Source organism: Mustela nigripes, chromosome 4 (genome assembly GCF_022355385.1).
Source record: "Mustela nigripes isolate SB6536 chromosome 4, MUSNIG.SB6536, whole genome shotgun sequence".
NCBI classification, from domain to species: Eukaryota; Metazoa; Chordata; class Mammalia; order Carnivora; family Mustelidae; genus Mustela; species Mustela nigripes.
Window position 1 is genome coordinate 172,299,301 of NC_081560.1, and position 18,841 is coordinate 172,318,141.

An 18,841-nucleotide genomic window follows, 5' to 3' on the forward strand; every position below is an offset into this window, starting at 1 on the left:
CAGATGTGTGACAGAACATGCCCACCGCCCCAGCAGATGTTTTAAAAAGAGGTAAGAAGGAAGGAGGTCTGACAGGACTTGGCGCCGGGGTTGGGGTGGATCCACTCTGGCGATAGTTCTGCACCATAAAAGGGTGAATTCTCTCCGCTGGGGCAGGGCAGGAGTGAAGCAAGTTCTACTCAGAGGATGACCACCCGTTCTCGTCACTGGCCAGGAAGTGGGCCCGCCCTGACACTCAGCTGCGGAGAAGCGGGCAAGACAGACACCGCCATCCATGCCACCACTGCAATGACCCACACGCCACCTGGGAAGGCAGTGGTGTTACAAAAGCATGGGCACTGGGGACTCCAGTCTGGATCAGGTACCATGGACGAGCTCAGGGGCTGAGATGGGCAGACAGATACAGTGGAATTGCCAATGGGCTCTGACCCACTCAGAGCTCCACTCCCCACTGGGGAGAACCTACTGGCCCCTACTGGGAATTGGGGAACGGGGCAGGGAGGGAAAAGCAAGCAAACTGCTATGGGTCAGGCAGGGCTAGGAGACAGCCAGCAGTCCAAAGCAGCCAACCCTGGTGCCAAGGTGAAACTCCCAAGACCCTTTGAGTTGTACGCACAGCCTCAGGGGGCCCTGACCAACATCCCAAGGCCCTGAGAATGTGTAGCAGCCCATGTTCATGACCAAAGTCCTCAGCTGCCACCTCTGATAAATGATGGGAATGCAAACCCTAAAGGTCCCAAAAGTCACTGAAAACAATCTATTTGGGAGACAGTAAAGGACATGACCAAGTATTTTAAAAGCCAATTGGAGAGACTCTGGTTGTGGAGTATTACTGTGCCTTCCGACAGAATGAAGCCCCAGAGTTATTAAGTAGTATAGAGAAGAGATTTTCTTTTTTTTTGCTAAAAGAGATAATAAATGTACTCTGCTTGATATGTTAAATACATCTACTGTTATTTGTAGGAACTTGCTTATGATCTGAGGGTAAGAAGCTATTATCTGCCCTATAAAAACTAATTGGCAGAAAGAAAAGTTCAGTGATTCAGCTATGCAAGGTCTAGTAATGAACCACTGAGTACAACAGAGCCCACAGGTCCATGTTCAATGTCATGGGGTGCACTGAGTCAGGTTAACAAAATTTCTCCCTCAGGGAAGAATGGCCTCACTCAACCTTCCTCACGCACGGTTTCTGTAGGTAAAGTGGATTGTCGCTGGGAGGAATGCCTCCTGGTGAGTACACAGCATGTGGCAGCAGGGACTGCGCGACCTAGAACTGTAGCAGGAAACCACAGCCTTGGGCTTCCAAGAGCAAAGTGACTTCGTACTTAGAGGGTCCCTTGCTAAGACCCTGGAAGCTGTACCTGAGGCGATGAGAAGAGACCCCGGCTCCTGTGGTGCACAAAGGATTCAAGCAAGTGGCTTTCATGCCTGCTCATGTATTCTTGTCCACTTCCCCTAAGCCAGGGACCGCTGGAGGGACTCTTCCTGCCAGACCCACACCAGACACTGGGCCACTAACAGGCTGTTTCCTGTCCAGCGCCATCATCAAGCTGAATAAACCCGCATCAGTCGGCCTCGCTGAGTGGGGGTGTCTGGCTGCCCAAGCAAGGTTAAGGTGAGGTGCCCAAGCTAAGCAGGAAGCAGATGACTTTTTCTGTCACCCCTCTGTGAGCAGCGTCAGGCAGAAGAAGCTTCTGGCTGGGAGAATCCCATTCCACAGTCCAACAGAAGGGGCCTCCTCGAGCCTCAGAGGACCCTTTCTCTTGTGCCAAGCATGAGGGCACACCGCGGAGGATGCCTGAAGAGGCACCTCACCACCCCTGGGGTGAGGCCAGGGCTGGACTGGGTAACAAAACTTACTTCTACAGTGACCTGCCATGCTTGTCCCGCCCTCGGCTCCCATCAATCATCTGACGTTTGCAGGGACTTCTGACCACCTGTCTTACTCTGAAACTTGTGTCCTTCTGGCTTCTGTCTTCCTGGCTTGGGAACTGTTTGGTCTGTCCAGTGCTGACTGTTCCCGCCCAGTTTCTGGCCCCGTCTCTGCTCTGATTTTGATCACCTGCCTGATCCCACAAGCCTTACTCCGGGTCCCGAGGCCCGCCACCTCACCTGGCCTCGTGGGCCTGGGGACCCGGCACAGGGTCTGAAGGGGTTTCATGACCTGTGTCACTCTAAGCCTGAGAATGAGCACCACTGGGCTCCTAGCTTTATGAAGAAATTCACAGCCCGGAGTGACCAGAAGAGGAGGCACCACCTCTCTCCTTGTCTGTGTGACAGCTGGGCATATGATAACAGATTTTGCTTTTCATTCCCTTAATGTTTCATTCAACATGAGAAAACAATCTGGTATATGCAATGGCCAACAGGCCCTACCACCCATCTGGCTTTTCAGAGGGAAGACGCATGGCCCCCGGTTGGCTAAACAAACGCTCCCCCGTGCAGCCGTGGCTCATGCCCCCAAGGAAAAGCAATGAAACCTACTCATGAAACCTTACAGCACCCATCCCCCATCCCCTGATGGTGCAGGATGGACTAGCTCTACCTGGAGAGCCAACAAATACAGGAGAAACATCTACCGTCCTCGGGAGACCTCGGATTTTCAGACTCGGGTGGCACAGCCCTCTGAAGTCAAAAGTGGGAACAGACAAGAGAATGGAAGGTAGCTCTCCACCCCAGTCCCACTCTGTCTCCTCCAAGCCACCCTCATTACCTCTTTGTCTGTTAGAGAATCCACATCTATCATTTTGGTCTGTATGGGAACCAAAGTTAAAGGTTCAAAGGTCAGGCTTCCCCGGTTATTGAAGTTATACTGTTGGAAAAGGAAGAACACAGAAGCTTTTACTCCTCTCTTACCACAGAGAGACACCATGAAGTCATTCCCACCAGACATGACCACCCCCCAGGGCCAGGTGTTTGACTGGGAACCAAAACCGGGTTTGCTGGTCAGCATCTCCAGTCGGCCCAGGAGGCACAATGAACCCAGCTGAAGCCACCGTCCTGGAGCTGCCCCACTGTGTCAACAGCTGCCTTCGGGAAAAGCCGAGGGGCTCTAAGCAGTAGGTCCCCAGGCTAACGTCCACTGTGATGGAGAAGCAGTAGGGGCAGAGCATGGTGGTGTCTAGACAAGGGGCATCACTGCTTTTGGTTCCAGAATCTACTAGAGTGTAAGTCCCCAACATCACTTTTATTTAACAGTTAATCATGTGTCCTCCCTCGACCCGCCAGTCCCATCTGGTGACAGATAACAGGTTTGTCCATTCTACATAGTACAGAATGGCCAGGGCACCTGAGAGTGAGCTTGGTCTCTGCTCCTGGCAAGGCCTCTGGGAGTGAGGGGAGAGGCCACTCTCAAGGACGGTGACTTCGATATGGAAGCAGAGAACAGAAGCCTGCAGGCTGAGGAAGCCACTTGCCTCCAACTATTCGATCTCCACCACTACCCACAGAAGAGGAGTGAACTGGTCTCTAGTTAAAGCCTAGCCCTGGCACCTCTTGGTAACGGTGAAGGGGAGAAAGTGAAGTACCTGTCTTCCGGAAGGAAACAGACCTGTCTAATCACGAGCCTATGGGGCCTGACCCACCGGGCCCCTCAGCTTTACCCGACAGAATTCATCTGAAGCATTTGTTGAAAAGAGAGTTTCCAGGCCCTGGCCCTGGCCCTGTACCTCCCCCACCCCCAGCACGTGTCCCCCTGACGTAGAGGAAGCATTATGACAAGGAGCCCCAAATCTCATCAAGCAGAGGCCTGCCTGGCACCCCAGGAATTCCAGTTCCGGGTCCCAGTTCATTCCAGAGTTTCCTTCTGGCTTCTGCAGAAGACAGTGATTTCCAGGAGACTCTCTGGTATCAGGGGGAGGAAGCTCCATGTTGGCTCCAGAATGGCACATTCTTGGCTCCAGAGACAGACAGCCTCGCTCATCGTCCCTCATTAAGAAATAAGGAAAATTTAAAAATAAACAGACCATTACCTACCTTGGTCTTCACAGGGACCACCAGGACAACATTTTCAATGCGAATTCCAAAAGCCCCATCTTCGTAATAGCCTGGCTCTAAAAGCAATCAAACCCAGAGATGAGAAGCAGCAGGGCACAAACACGTACACACAGGCGAGAAGCGCTCACTCCTGCGATGACAGCCCCACCACGGAGGAGGAGGAGAGACAGGCCAACAGCCCACTCAGCCCAAGGGGTGAGAGCCCAGAGACACCTCCGCCCCCCGTACGGCCACTTCCAACAGGTCCTCAAGGAACAGACTCTAAAGGAACAGATTCTAAAGTCCCTGAGAACTGGAGCCAGGGCCGGGAGTACAGTAACAGAGGATCGACCAAATAAGTCCTGGTGCTTATTCCTAAGACATAACGAGGCAGGCATTAAAATACATGCACAGAGGGGCGCCTGGGTGGCTCAGTGGGTTAAAGCCTCTGCCTTCAGCTCAGGTCATAATTCCAGAGTCCTGGGATCGAGCCCCACACTGGGATTTCTGCTCAGCAGGGAGTCTGCTTCCCCCTCCCCTCTCTACCTGCCTCTCTGCCTACTTGTGATCTCCATCAAATAAATAAACAAAAAATCTTTTTAAAAAATAAATAAATAAAACAAAATAAATGCACAGAGATGTGGTAATGACCTGGGAAGAGGAAGTACATTAAGTTAAGAAAGCTGAATACAAACAATACATCCAGTATAATCTGAAGGATTAGGAGAAAAGATATACACGTATATGAAACACCCAAAGCTCACACATCAAACTATGAAGGAAGGGCTCACCTAGGTGGCTGGATTACAAATGATTTTCATTTTTTTACACATGCTGCCCCGCAGCCTCACCTTTTCTAAAACGAACATATATCACTTTTATAATCCTAAAAAGTTGTTGTTCTTGTTTAATTCAAGGTGACCAGAGGGGGAAATTATATCCAATTTACTTTAAGATAATCAAAAGCTAAGAAACAACAGAGAGCCTTCCAACAGGCTCGAAGACCTGAGCCCACCCTGGATGGGAGGGACACTTACCATCAGTGACTATCATGCCGGCCTCCAAGGGCTCATCGGAGAAGGTTTTATAACTGATACCGCAAGGACCCTCATGAACATTCAGAAAAGATCCAACACCGTGTCCCGTTCCGTGCAGGTAATCCAGGCCAGAATCCCACAAAGCTGAGCGGGCGAACGAGTCAAGAAGGTGTCCTGAAAGACACATAAAGAACCACTCAGGGATATTTGTCCAGTACTTTTCAATTTGCAAAGCACTTTAGAGATTAGATTTATTATGTTTGGCTCCAGAAAGTGAAACAGAAACCAGAGGGTAGAAGTTACTGGAGGGTTCAGATTTCAACCCAGCACAAGAAAGAACTAACAGAGCGCTCCTAAGAAAGCCACTCCCCAGCCCGCCAGAGCTCAGTCCGAAGCTGGAGGACCGTCTGTCCAGGAAGCCAGTACAGGGGCTGGTGGCCTGCAGCAGCTAAGGGTGTGGGTGATACGTGCATTCCCTTCCCAGGCTGGGACCCTGAGGTTTCAGAATGACAAAGGTGAGACTCTAACCAGACTGCAAGGAAACAGATGCCCAGGGAGATGAGTGCAGACCCGATCTAAGCAGACTCAAGGCACAGGTCTTGTCAACTCCCCGCCCAATGCCCCATCCATCAGTCCTCAGGCAGACTGGTATATATCTGAAGTCAGGTTCCCAGTAAACTAAATCCCAACAAGCATCCCAAAAGGAGACAATGGCCCAGCAAAGCAGGACAGTGAAGAGGGTGCACCAACCAACTTGCACTTGGGCCTAGAGGCCTTCATGCGCTAGCCGCCCTCTCCCGGGAGCCACCTGCCTGGGTCATCTGACACCTCAGGTAGGCAGGAGAGAGGTACACAACTGGCGTCATACCAAACCAAGGCCTGGCTCCCTGAGAGGCACTCACTCCACGCAGCCCTTGCCCTGGCTGGGCCTAAAGGGGCCAGGGCTGCCATGAAACAAAGGACATGTCCTTCCACTCAAATTGAGACATGTCTGGTGCCTGAACAAGAAAACGCCTGCCAGATGACAGAGGAACCACCTACCTTTGGTTCCAGTCGGGAAAACGGCTGCACTCACAGCTATGTGGCCCTTGAGGACATATGTGAAGCATTCCTGCCAAAGAAAACCCAGGGGCAAGTTGTAGAACGAGGACAGACGCTTCAGTCCTAGAGCTTTCCGGCAGCTCAGAAAACCTTGCTTCTGAAGGTTATTAGCAATACCACAGAGATAATCGGAGGAAAAAGAAGAAACTCTCGAGGAAAAAAAAAAAAGCTTGCCCATGGGACCGATTTTCTAGAAACTCTTGAAATTAAATTTAGTTAAAAGAGAACCATCAGAGATGACCCCACAGGTCCTTCCCTTGAAATGAACATTCTGACACACTCCAGCTGCACCTGAGAAAGACAAGCAAAAGTCACAGAACCGCTGATGTCACCAGCTAACAGTCACCGAGCTATTCCTCTGGGCCAGGCATGGTACTGAGCACTGAACCCTCAATCCCACGAGGGATGCCGGAGATGCTGCTGTTGTCCCCGCTCGACAGAGAAATTAACTAGCCTGCTAGACAGCGTAGTTCTTAAGGAGCAACAGCTGGCCTTGAAGCCAGGCAGTCCTGCAGCAGTTATCTGTACCCCTTCCTGATCTTAGACTCGGGGGGATCCCTATTGTCTGGAGAAGAAAAGTGCTGCTTGGAAGGTTAGGGGCTTGCCAGGAAGGCGCAGAGCCAGGACTAAACCCACACTGATCGAGCTGGTCGGGAGCTCTGTACCCAGCATGGAGAGAGTCATAGCAAAGGTATGTGGAGCCAAGGTCAGATTCTTCTAAGGCGCTCGTGCCTGCAAACAGATGAGGCACGGGACTAAAAGTATGAAGTGTACTCTGCTGCACTGTGTGAAACTCCCTTCCTCGGATAAACTCCCTGCAGGAGATCCTAGAAAAACAGACTCACTCAGGGACTCAACCAGCGTCCCTGGGTTAGTGACTGATCTGGGAATTTGCAAGGGTCGTGGAACCTTTATAACCAGCCCTGGAGGCAGGTACTCGTACCCCCACATTTATGGATGTGTCTCAGTGCTTCACTCAAGGTCACAGAGCCAGCAAACAGCAGAAGGACCTGAAGTCCGGTCTCCAGACTCCTACCTCACCGCCATCTCTGCCTCTCCAGGCCAGACAGACCACAAACTGAGCAGTGCAGACCATTTTAGAGGCTTCCTGAGCTAAACCTGTAAGTGGAAATGCTGAACTTGAAAAGAGAAGGGGGGAGGTGGCTTTCAGAATCAAATCTAGACACTGTTTGTAAAAAGTATACATTTCACTATCCCACTCCCACCCCCAAAGAGATTTCCTGATCCAAGAGAACACTGACGCTGTTTAAACTTGACTTTGACTTGCTTTGACCTTCGCAGACAGAATGCTTTTAAGATTTCTCCAGTAATTAATTAAATGGACATCATAAAGCAGATAAGCCTGACTCCACAGTAAAGAGCTATTTTACTATCCCACATATAAATTTTTCCTCATAATACAATTCCTTTTCATAAGAGCAACGCTGTTCTTAAGAAAACAGAGAGGGCTCTCCAGTTTTGTGCCCCACCTTACCTTCTCATAGGCTGTGGGGGTCCCAAAATGCATGGTCCGTGTCACATCTGTCGTGCCATCCCTTTCCAAAGGAAAGGACAAATTAGTTTTCACTCAAAATAAGCTGTGGCTCAGGGGACTTTAGGTGGTACAGTCAGTTAGGCATCAGACTCCTGGTCTGGAATCAGGTAGTGATCTCAGGGTGGTGAGATCAAGCCCTGTGTCCGGCTCGGTGCTCAGCATAGAATCTGCTTGAGATTTTCTCTCCCTCTGCCCTTCCTGCTTGTGCTCTCTCTAAATTAAATAAATAAATCCTTTTCTTAATTAATTAATTAATTAATTAGAAAATGAGACAAAGTGTGAGCGCAAGGATGGCCACAGGTAGTGAGCGTGAACTCAGTCAGGTCCTGACACACACACTCTCTTGGTCTGCAGTGTGAGGCCTGTCTCATGGGTGACACGATCACGGGTTATAAATGAGAGGGCGGAGGACAAAGGAAATAGGAGCAAGCAGGAGCCTGCTTCTAGCAAAAGGGGGCCAAGCTCTAGTTCCGCCCATCAGGACAGCAAAGGAGTGTCCGGACCCTACAATTACCCAAAGACCTCTCTTAGAAGCACTAATCCAACTTCTGAAATCCTGCTAAAATTTAGACGTGAACCAAAATTTACACCAGTTACCCGATTAATACCCTGGGCTCTGAGATGTTATATTATGAATACAAACACACACGTGTCCCAAGGCTAGGCTGTGGTTTCCACCTATGTGGCAGAGCCCACTTAATAATCAAGTTCTCCAGGGGCACCCGGGTGGGTCAGTCGGTTAAGCACCTGACTCTTGGTTTGATCTCAGGGTCATGGGATGGAGCCCTGCATAGGGCTCTGCGCTCACAGCAGAGTCTGCTTGACAATCCTTGCCCCTCCTTCTCCCTCTGCCCTTCCCCCTGCTCTCACTCTCATGCTTTCTCTCCCTCTCCCTAAATAAAATCTTTAAAAATAAAAATAAAAAAATAAATCAGGCTCTCCATCAACCACAGTCCCAACTGCAATGGCTGCCCGTGCTTTCTTACTGCAGACAACACCCATTCCAGCTCCTTCCATGGTTCCACAACAAGACCCAGCCAAATCTTGGGTTCTCCTCTGAGAAACTTTCTAGAGGAGGAATATGAAAGCAGCGAGACATGAAGATGGAAATTCAGAAATTCAGAGGCAACCCTAATTTCTCATTTACTCATTTAAAATTAATCTCCCACTTCCCAAAGTCAGGAGGCTGCTGCAAGTGCAGAGTTAACAGGCAGTTTAAGAACTAGGGCAGAAGTCTTTCCAGTGGTTTCGAAAGCTTGCTTTCAGTTATTTATTTAGTATTTAACAACTTCCGGCCAAGAACTAAACATTTCTATCAAACAGTCTTTTGTGAGAAGAGTCACCACTGGATAACTTCAAGCAGGGGTGAAAAAAAGGACAAGACATGAGAAGGATTCCATTAGGGGCTGGGGCACAGTGAGATTCCCATCTGGGTGCCCGTGGTTGGAGCTTGGCTTGCCCCCCATTCAACTTTTTTGACCCAGCACCATCCCCTTCTATGGCAGCCCTAGTTCACTTACTTGTATTGGGCTCCCGAGTCGATCAAGTACACTTCATCTAGCGACAACGTCCTATTCGTCTCAGGGACCGGCCTAAGAAAGTTAATTAAAAATTAATTATTCCACAAATCTACTTGCTGAGTCTGGGAGGAGACATATAAAGCTTCCTTATACTATTCTTACAACTTATACAGGTCTGAAAGTATATCAAAATTAAAAGTTACCCACTAAATTGATTATTTCAAATAATTTAATCTCCTAGAACTACTCGGTGATCCAGTAGCCTATCTCCCCAGCTGGATAAAGAGCTCAAAAGAAGAAATAATAATGTATTTCTTTGTCTCTATCTCCATTTGTGTCTGGAACAAAACAGATTCATGAAATAGTTGTAAAAGCTACAAAAATAATAATCATTAGATGCAAGAGGACCAAGCTAGAATCCTGAGAACTGGGAACAGGGAACACAGCAGCGACGAGTCATCTGTCTCTGTGGCCGGGGGTGCGTGGGCAGGAGAACCAGGCCCCATGTGCTTCCCAGACCCCCAGACAGACAGGAGGCGAATGTCTCAATTTGGGAGAAAAACTAAAGGGATTTTTATTAGGAAAACGAGTGAATCACAATGTTCTTATGCCATAGCACTTTTTTTAAATGAACAAGAAGTATTTCTAAAAAGTGATCTGATCTCCCCGTGCCATTTCCAGACAGTCCCACTGCACTGGGAAATGCTAGAAGGGGAAAGGACATCCCAAGCCTCTGCCCACAGCTGAAAGAAGGACTCCTTCATTTCCAGGCACCACCCACCCCCTCTCTTCAGGGCATCAGTGATGATCACTCCAGCTGAACAACTGGAACCAGCTCTAGGCCCTGCTTCTCAGCAGGCTTCCAACAGCCCACGGCGAAAAAATGTCAAAGTAAAAACAGGATTCTCCCCCCTTGAGCTGAAATTTTTTAATGTGTTAATTACATGCAAAATTCTAGGATAGTATCCAGGCAAGAAATTCACCACCTGAATTAAACAGAAGACAAAAACTGAAGTCCTTTTTATATTTTAATTTTGGAACAGAAGCATTACTAGGAGAGAACTGCACAATCACATCTGTGACGATCTCCCACACACAGGTTTAAAATGTGCCCCAAGACTAAAAGCTCTAAAAGCAGTTATTAGAAGCGGGGGGGGTCTCCACCTGTGTACGGCACAGTAAGAAAGACCAAGTGTTCTTCCACTGACTGTACATCACAGACATGGGGCTAAGAACTCAAAATGCCCAACACTAGGCAAAACCACTCGACTGGGCGAATCTGAAGCTGGCGCCCAATGGCCAAGCCAAGTTCCATTTCCCACCGTCTCTGTAGGCAAATGAGTCCTAAACTTATCAGTGTCCCTCCTGTCTCACAGCACAGAGAATGCTCCGCTCTGTGAGTCCACAGGCTCTCGGAGCTCATCTGCTGAAATTCCCCATAGGCTGGGCGCCCGGCTTCAAGCCCGCAGGGAGGGACAAAACGGTGCTGATCACCTCCCTCACCACAACACGATGCTCCACAACCTAGTGCTAAGTTTTTAAGTATGGAGGTGACAGAGCTCACAAGATGTCTGGACTCATGTATCAGGAAGGCTGCCATTATCAAGAAAGACAAACACTAAAATATTCCGCTCACCATGATGAAGAGCTATGGAATACAGCTTCAGTTGCCTCAGAAGGCAAAGAGGGGGACATCCCGTCTGACTACCTCATGGAGAAGGTCAACACCATACACCTGGGCCTCAGAGGAAGCTCCCAAAAGGCAGAGACTTGGAGATTTAGAGGCAACCAGAGAAAACAAGTCCTCAGTTCCCATCTAAGAACAGTCTCGACAGACACAAGGAAGTGGGCACTGGGGCCTTAGATCAAATACTGTCTCTCCCCTGCTCAGGCTCCCATGCAGAAGCAGCAGCAAAGCCAGGCAGCGAGCAACTCCGCATGCCTTACGCGTAGTGAATGATGGCGCCATTGGGTCCCGTACTGGAAATCGTCGGGAAGCTCAGGTCCACGAAGTCAGCCTGTTGCCTGGAACAGAAAGACACAGAGAGCAGACCAGCTTAAAGGATTTTACCGTGCCAAGAATCAGGGCCCTCTCAGCCTCACTGAACTCACCAAAGAAACAACCACAATGTTCAGCACCCCCGCCACACACGGGTCTTTACCTGCGAAATTCCTCGGCTTTGTCAGCAGCTGAGATCTCGGTCACGCCACCTTTGGGCACCTACGAGGGAGTTGCTTATAAATCATCTGGGGTGATAAATTCATGTGCTTCATACAAGTTAAAGAGGATGCATTAAAAGCCTATTTTTTCCTCACTTCCCACGTCCCCACTGTGCCACCTCCGGGACACAGCTGATGGCTTATCTTTAACAAGGAGGGAATTTCCAAAGACTCTCATCAAAGCTATCTAAACTAGGATTTCTATCCTTTCAATTTCTCACTCAGCTACTTGTCTCAGTATTATATCCTAAAACCTCCCCTAAACTTAATCCATCTAAGTTTAAAAATTCAAAGGCATCTCCTGCTAGGATATTATCCTAAGAAAGTTATCCTAAATAAATAAAGAAGATAAATATGCAAAGATATTATTACAGGGTGATTGATAATAGCAAAAAAAAAAATTAAAAACGATCTCAACACTTGAAAAGAGGAGGAATGGCAAATCGGTCTAACGAAATGCAACCTCTCTACTTGGATCCATTTTTTTTTTAATGCAAAATAGAGCTGACACACGATGCAATGTTAGTTTCAGGTATATGACATGGTGATTCAGCATCTCTGTGTTACGCTGTGCTCATCACAAGTGTAGCTACCATCTGTCACCACACAACGCTTTTACCATTTGGATCCTTTTCTAAAGGCCTCCAAGCACGTGGAGAAGGCTCACACTATCGTACAGAGGGAGTAAAATAAAATACAAAATCACATCTATACACTGAGAGACATGTAAAAATGATTTACACAGAAGAACACCAGCCAGAGGGAATAAGCTAGTTACACAGGTAGGAGTGAGGGCGATATTCTTTTTCCAACTTAGGCTACTTTTAAAGAGTTGTTTATATCATATATAAAGGGAACATGAGACTGTTTAACAACGACACAAAGAAATCCCCTGCTGCCAACCAAAAGGAATGAAAAGGCAAGCAACAAATGGCCAAGGGTCAATTAACTATCAAAGGTTTTACATCTTAAACTGAAGTCCAAAATGTACACAAAGACCTTTTCCTCTTAATACAGTCAGCTTGCCGATAATATTATTTTGAGCCATTTTTCCTTATAATGAAATCCCACTTGGTTATAGGACAATGCCTTGACCCAGAAAGGATCCTCTCAGTTAAGGAAATTCTTTCCTCATCTGTATTACTATTTTCTACAAATAAAAAAATTTCTAAATACACACCAAATTTCCAGAAAGAACTACCAAGAGAAGAGTCCTAAAATTGGATCAAGACCTTAGACCTCATGGTCACCAGAGCACGGAGGGGGCCATGGTTAGAATCACATGTTGACAGTTTCTGAATAATGGCCACCCACGTGTTAAACAAAGACTAAGAACCAACCTCTTTCTCTAGCCAGTTGAAGAGTTCACAGAGGGCAACAGCATCTTTAATCTGTGGAAACAACAGAGAGGTTTTTTTAAAAGAGTTAGTACTGAAAATCAGCTGGGCAAATTCAGAGCCCAGCCCCAACGTGGGACTGAGAAAGTCGGACCCACAGGGCACAACCACCAGCCATTGGAGCTTTCCACACAGGCGCTCCCTGCAATCAAGCCCAAAGCAATTCCCACCAGCAGGGACAGGGCTCCTGGGCTGCTCAACACCTCGGGCACAACCAGGAAAGGGCCTGCCGGAAAGCAGGGGCAAATCCCTCAGCAGGTGCACTCCCGCTCCCCAGAGGCAGGAAAGGCAAGCCACTGCAACTTTCCAGACTGGGCCTTTTCAGAAGGAACAGAAGTACCACCTTTTTCTGTGGTGTACACTGGACTTTGTGAAGATCTAGCGTACTGAGTATTTTATCTCATTCTCTCATTAACACTGCAAGGCTCAAAGCATTTCCGACCTCGTGCCAGGCTCAAAGCCACACAGCAGGGGAGGGCCTGGGCCTTCCGACCCCCATACACCCCCTCCTCTGCACCAGCTGCTTGACTCACGTGGGCTCGCCTCATGCCTTCTGATTCGGCAGAATTCTTCACAGCTTTGGCGATGCAGATAGGAGTGTAAGGCATACAGCATCGATGGTCCTAGGAGCAAAAGGAGTCATATGGGAAATCAAGCCATACACCCAAGACCAAGGTGTTCATCTCTTCGCCTGGCACATCACACTTAACACGTCATCAGCAGACCCCCGACTCAGGACCCACCTCACTGTGCCTGGGGACTGAAGACCGGCCCCTTTTTGTTGGCCCCATCTGAGCATGATGAAAGGGGCTTGAGCTCTTCCAAAAAGGCAAAGTACCTCAAGCAAGGCACTTCTCTTCTATCCCCTGCATCCTCGGCTCTTTGACACTGCTGGCCACCGGCCATCAAGAAGACATTGCTTTTCAAGCCTCCACGGTCGTGGTAAGAGTTCGCTAACGATCAAAGCTTGACCGAAATAACCCCTTTCCTGCCACACAAAGGAGGCCTTTTCCCATCATCTGGGGGTACAGGTGACTGATAAGGGAAGGGCTCCCACTCCTTCCTCCATCTTGCTCCGGAATCACACGTCATCTACTCTTCACGGTCTGATCATGAATGGCTAGGAAAGGCCCTTCCCGACTTAAGAACAAGTTAGAACCCAGCCCTGCCTTACAGGTGGGGGATTTAGGGCCATTGTGCACTTGCACAGAGCTTGCTGAAGGGGTGCATTCTCTCTCCACTCTTACCCCCTCACTCTCCCATGCACATCCCCCATGAAACCAAGAAGGCAGGCATCATCCCCTTACTCGGGTCAAGGAAGCAAATCTGAGTAACTGAGGGTCACACGGTGTGAGAGTGGCAGGGTGCACTCGAAAGGCAGGTCTAGGGGGCCAGACCTAGGCTCTTCCCAGGACGGAGAGAACATTCCCCTGGGCCTGTCCAAGGCCACTTGGCAGCCAGAGGCCCAGGGTGGGACAGTGGAAAAGGTTGTATCCAAGGTGGCTTAGATTCCAGTCCTACCCTGAGCCCCAGTTAAAATGAGGAGACAGGAGACTACTGACCACCCAGCAGGGGCTCAGTAAAGGACAAGGCTGTCACTATCATCTGACCTCCGACAAGTCCCCAACTTCCCAAGCTGCTCTTCCTAAGGGCCTCCAGACTCCTCAGCTGTAATGTGTGGGGAGAGGGGGCACACAGAGTGTTTCCCAGACATCAGGCGCTCTCACCACCTACACAGCCCCTATCCTGGATGCCTACCCTCTAGGCCTTTATTTACATAACACTTTTCTTTAGACCATCTTTAAATCAACTTAGTTTTGGGATGCCTGGGTGGCTCAGTTGTTTGGACGACTGCCTTCGGCTCAGGTCATGATCCCGGAGTCCCGGGATCGAGTCCCACATCGGGCTCCCAGCTCCATGGGGAGTCTGCTTCTCCCTCTGATCTTCTCCTCGCTCATTCTCTCTCTCACTGTCTTTCTCTCAAATAAATAAATAAAACCTTTTTAAAAAATAAATAAATAAATAAATAAATAAATCAGCTTAGTTTCTTCAACCCTGACTTATGAAATAATTTTTACAATCTCATGGTCTCAAATGCTAGAAATATTTTTTCTAGTATACACTAAATTGCTTCTGAAACAGGTAACATTTAAATAACGTTAAGTTTTAATGTATACCCCTAAAATTATCTCTCGGGTCACACTGTGGAAAACACAGAGGACTCATGAGTTCTGCAAACCCTCAGACTCTCAATACGGCTCAGCTCAAATGGCTCTTCCAGGGAGAGGGCATCCCCGGTCTGACAGCCAGTTCCAGACATCGTCCAGAACAACCTCTGTTTCAAAGACAAAGCTGCAGGATGCCAGGACTGGGAAGGGGCTGCAGCGGGAACATGGCAGGCTGTGAACGGGCCTCGGCGGGACTACCAACCTTGGGGATGGCCTCGCTCACGGCATAGCTGGCCTTGTCGCTGACCCACACCTTCTCCCTTGGGGAGAGATTGGCACAGAGAGCCTTGAGCTCGCTCAGGATGGACTTGTAGGGAAGCACCTGGATTCTGTATTCAGCTTCCAGGCCCAAGTCAAACAGCAGGTGCTCCTTCACACTGGGGGCATCTATGCGGTCACCATCAATGAAGAGCCTGCAGAGGGGCGAGAGGTGAGGTGACAGAGAGACGAGGGTGTGTGAGCGAGACGGGGGGGAGTGGGGGACCACAGATCTACAACGGGCTCCATCTTCTAACAATCAATACGAAGAAGCTTCTCCTTCTTCCCCATTCCCTTCCCAAATCCTGTTCTCCAGGTTGTGTCCCCATCCCTGTATATGTTATCACCATCCATCTCACTCCCCCAGCCAGGACCTGGGCACTGTCCCTGATGTCCTTCCTTCCCTCCGCTAAGATCTCCAGACCTACAGTCTAAATCCCCATCAAGTCTGTCCAGCTTTGCCTCCAGCCCTGCCCAGTCACCAGTCCAGGTTGCCACCGTCTCTCCATTGAAATTGGTGCCATGGCCTCTGAGCTGGTCTCCCAGCATCCAGTCTTGCCCCTGGACACCCCAGTCTCACAGTCAGAGTATTCTTTATGATCTGCAAACTTGATCATGTGGTTCCTTATGAAAAATCCATTCAGTAGCTCCCCTGTGTCCTCAGAATAGAGGTCCAAGCTCCTGGACTTGTCTCACTGGCCTTCCTTTATGGGGCCCCACTCCCCTTCCAACCACACTGAACCACTCCAGTCCTCCACAAGCACTGTGCTCTCTCCTACCCAGAGCCACGGCCCATGCTGTTCCCTCTGCTTAGATCACCATTCCCTTTGCTCCCCATACACTGACCAACTCACATATGCCCTTGATCTCTGCTTCAATTATTACTGGTCAGTCTCCTCTGACCCCCTCAGTGGAGGCCAGGCCCCTCCAGTAACACCTATACCCATCCCACTGACAAGTCAGTGCCCACTTAGATGCCTGAATCCCCTGAAGAGACACTCATCTCCCCAGCTCTAGCCCAGGACCCTGCCTGTCTCAATCACCCTAGCACACAAAAGAGACTCTTTCAACTTAATAAACATTATCAGAATAAAGAGAGCCATCCAAATCGAAGAGCAACCTCAGGAAGGCCACAAGCAATTCTTTAACAGATAGACAATCCGACAAACCGCAACTGCAGGGGTTTTCCTGTGTCATTTCTGACCTTCCAAATGCCTCAGTTTATTTGAATTGTGGACCCAGAACTGTACAATGGAGCGTAGCCACATCTCCCTTTGCACCGGCAGCTACAAAACGTAGAATCAAATGTGGGGCCTGACCAAGACCTTGCAGCAGAAATTTTGTGAACTAACCTTACTATGTTTTGCTTTTTTGTTTTTTGGTTTTTTTTCTCATTATGGCTTTGTTCTGATGTCTCTGCCTACTTATTTTTTTAATCTCCTAGTACTAGAGGTACTTTCTTTCACAGATCTCAAGTCATTTGAGAGATTACGAGAGAGGCAGGATGTACAAAAATACCTACTGTTTGGGAAGACCAGAAGGGAAAGGAAGAAAGAGGCAGGAAAGGGGAAAACTGGCGCCTCAACAGGATCTCAAGCAGGGATGGGGTTGGCCAGCAAGGCGGACAGAACCTCTGAGGAGGTGCGAGGAAGGAAGGATCTTCCGGTGTGGGGCCAACACTCACATGATCGTCTCCAATCCTATGATTGCATAGGAGAAAAACACCGGATTGTGCTCCACATCTGACCCTCGGAGATTGAACAGCCCTTTAAAAAAATAAAATAAAAAGACCCTGTCACCTGCCTGACTCGAGATTTGAACAGGTAGATTACAGAGGGAAGCACTTTAGCATGCATGGAAGGCTTCCGTGGAGGAATTCGGTGACATCTCAGAAAAGCAGGAAACCTGACTTCCTGGTTCCACCTCTGGGCTGCAGTTGCTCATGTCCACCGAATGATGGCACCAGAACTGTATCTTACGCTGCCACATCACCGTCCCGGGAACAGAATGGAAGTTAGTCAAAAAACTTGAGGATGACCCTCCAAACAGAGAGTTGAAATGGTCCGCCTGGTGGTGACCGGCCAGGCCTGGCCTGGCCGCAGGGAGAACCTTTGGCTCTCCCAAGTGAAGGGAAAAGAGCCAAGCACTCTCTCCCTTCCGACGATGACGAGGGTAGAAAAACGGAGACCCACCCAGGATGAGGGAGCCCAAATAAGGCCTTCTGGAGCCCCAAGGAGGTGGAGCTTCCCAACACAGGAACAAAAGCAGTGAGTCAGCAGGGCTTGGGCCCATGAATGAAACCCAAATCCGAGCCCACCCAAGGGTAGGCTGTGCTGCCAAACCAGGGTGGAGGACCCTCCTACAGCCAGTGTGGAGGGGGTTTGAGGAGGTCGTAGGTTTAAGAGACTACAGAGGCCAGCAGAGAGCATCACTATCTGCGGTCCCTTAGCTTCCAACTGCCTGATGCTTCCTCTCCTGAAGTATAAAAAAGTATAAAAAAGACCCTGTTGAGAAAGTGCTGCCTCGATTTTAGAACAATGGTTTCTCACAGTAAAGCAATGAAGCAACATTTTTTACCTAACAGACTAGCACTTTTTAAAAATGACAGTACCTGGGACTGGCGAGGGTGTGACTGGAAGCCATATTCATGTCCGTGGCAGGTAAAGGTCAAGACGGGTCCAGAGCTCTGCCAGGCACACACCCTCTAACCCGTAATACCGCCCCTAAAAGCCAACCTCAAATAGAAGAAGATCACCAGAAACCGAGACACAGACTTTGATGCGCTAAGATTTTGATGGCAGCATCATAATAAAGTCATGAAAAAATCAGAAAATAACCCAAAGGTCAACCTTAGCGTAATGGTTAAGTAAATTACGGTATAACCCCATGATTAGGTATTTATTTTTACTGTGTTATTATATATGCTTAGAATAAACTGATACATTGGAAGAATCAAGCTATAAAATACATATATGCAGAGATTATTAACAGTGACTATCTCTGGGTAACGAAACTAGAGGCGAGTATTTTTCTGCTTTTTACTTCCTTCACATTTTCCAGCTTTTCCACAACAGGAATGTGTGTTCTTAAAATCAAAGGGAGAAATTAACTTTATGTATGTTATTTTCTCTATTGTCAAGGTTGTTAATTAATTAAGAATATTAATCACTGACACAGGCCTGTCCAGCATCACTGATATTTGATGAAGTTTTGGGGCTGGGGATTGGAAAGATAGGACACTATGTAGTACGGTCTCTTTCTCTAGTGAGAAAATAAAATGATAAGGTACTGCCTCTTCTCAGTTAACCTGGGCCAAATCCAATCAGAAAACAAAGACAGGACAGGAGAGTTCAACCAGATTCCTTCAAGTTCTGAAACAATTACATAAGGGTTACATAAAGGTTCACAAACTATTACTGTATCAAAAAGGCTGAAGAATTTTCAGTTCCTGAGTTTTCTGAGGTCAAAGTATTTCAATTTGAGAACATTCTCACAGTTAAGAACTTAGGGAACTAGAGGAAAAGTATAGAGAAAAAAATAATCTCCTAGG

General features: G+C 48.4%; 1 protein-coding gene across 2 annotated transcripts in view; it reads right to left on the reverse strand.

Annotated features, from left to right (window-relative positions):
• XPNPEP1 (X-prolyl aminopeptidase 1) overlaps positions 1 to 18,841 on the reverse strand; it is a 54,054-nt gene that overhangs the window by 1,225 nt on the left and 33,988 nt on the right. For both annotated transcript variants that reach the window (XM_059398528.1, XM_059398529.1), the window contains 12 exons: positions 16,976 to 17,057; positions 15,236 to 15,446; positions 13,339 to 13,428; positions 12,749 to 12,799; positions 11,351 to 11,409; positions 11,136 to 11,213; positions 9,189 to 9,260; positions 7,609 to 7,669; positions 6,054 to 6,123; positions 5,013 to 5,186; positions 3,976 to 4,052; positions 2,714 to 2,812 (listed from right to left, as the gene is read on the reverse strand). In XM_059398528.1, coding sequence (XP_059254511.1) covers positions 2,714 to 2,812; positions 3,976 to 4,052; positions 5,013 to 5,186; positions 6,054 to 6,123; positions 7,609 to 7,669; positions 9,189 to 9,260; positions 11,136 to 11,213; positions 11,351 to 11,409; positions 12,749 to 12,799; positions 13,339 to 13,428; positions 15,236 to 15,446; positions 16,976 to 17,057 — 1,124 coding nt within the window. The remainder of the gene's footprint in view (positions 1 to 2,713; positions 2,813 to 3,975; positions 4,053 to 5,012; positions 5,187 to 6,053; positions 6,124 to 7,608; positions 7,670 to 9,188; positions 9,261 to 11,135; positions 11,214 to 11,350; positions 11,410 to 12,748; positions 12,800 to 13,338; positions 13,429 to 15,235; positions 15,447 to 16,975; positions 17,058 to 18,841) is intronic.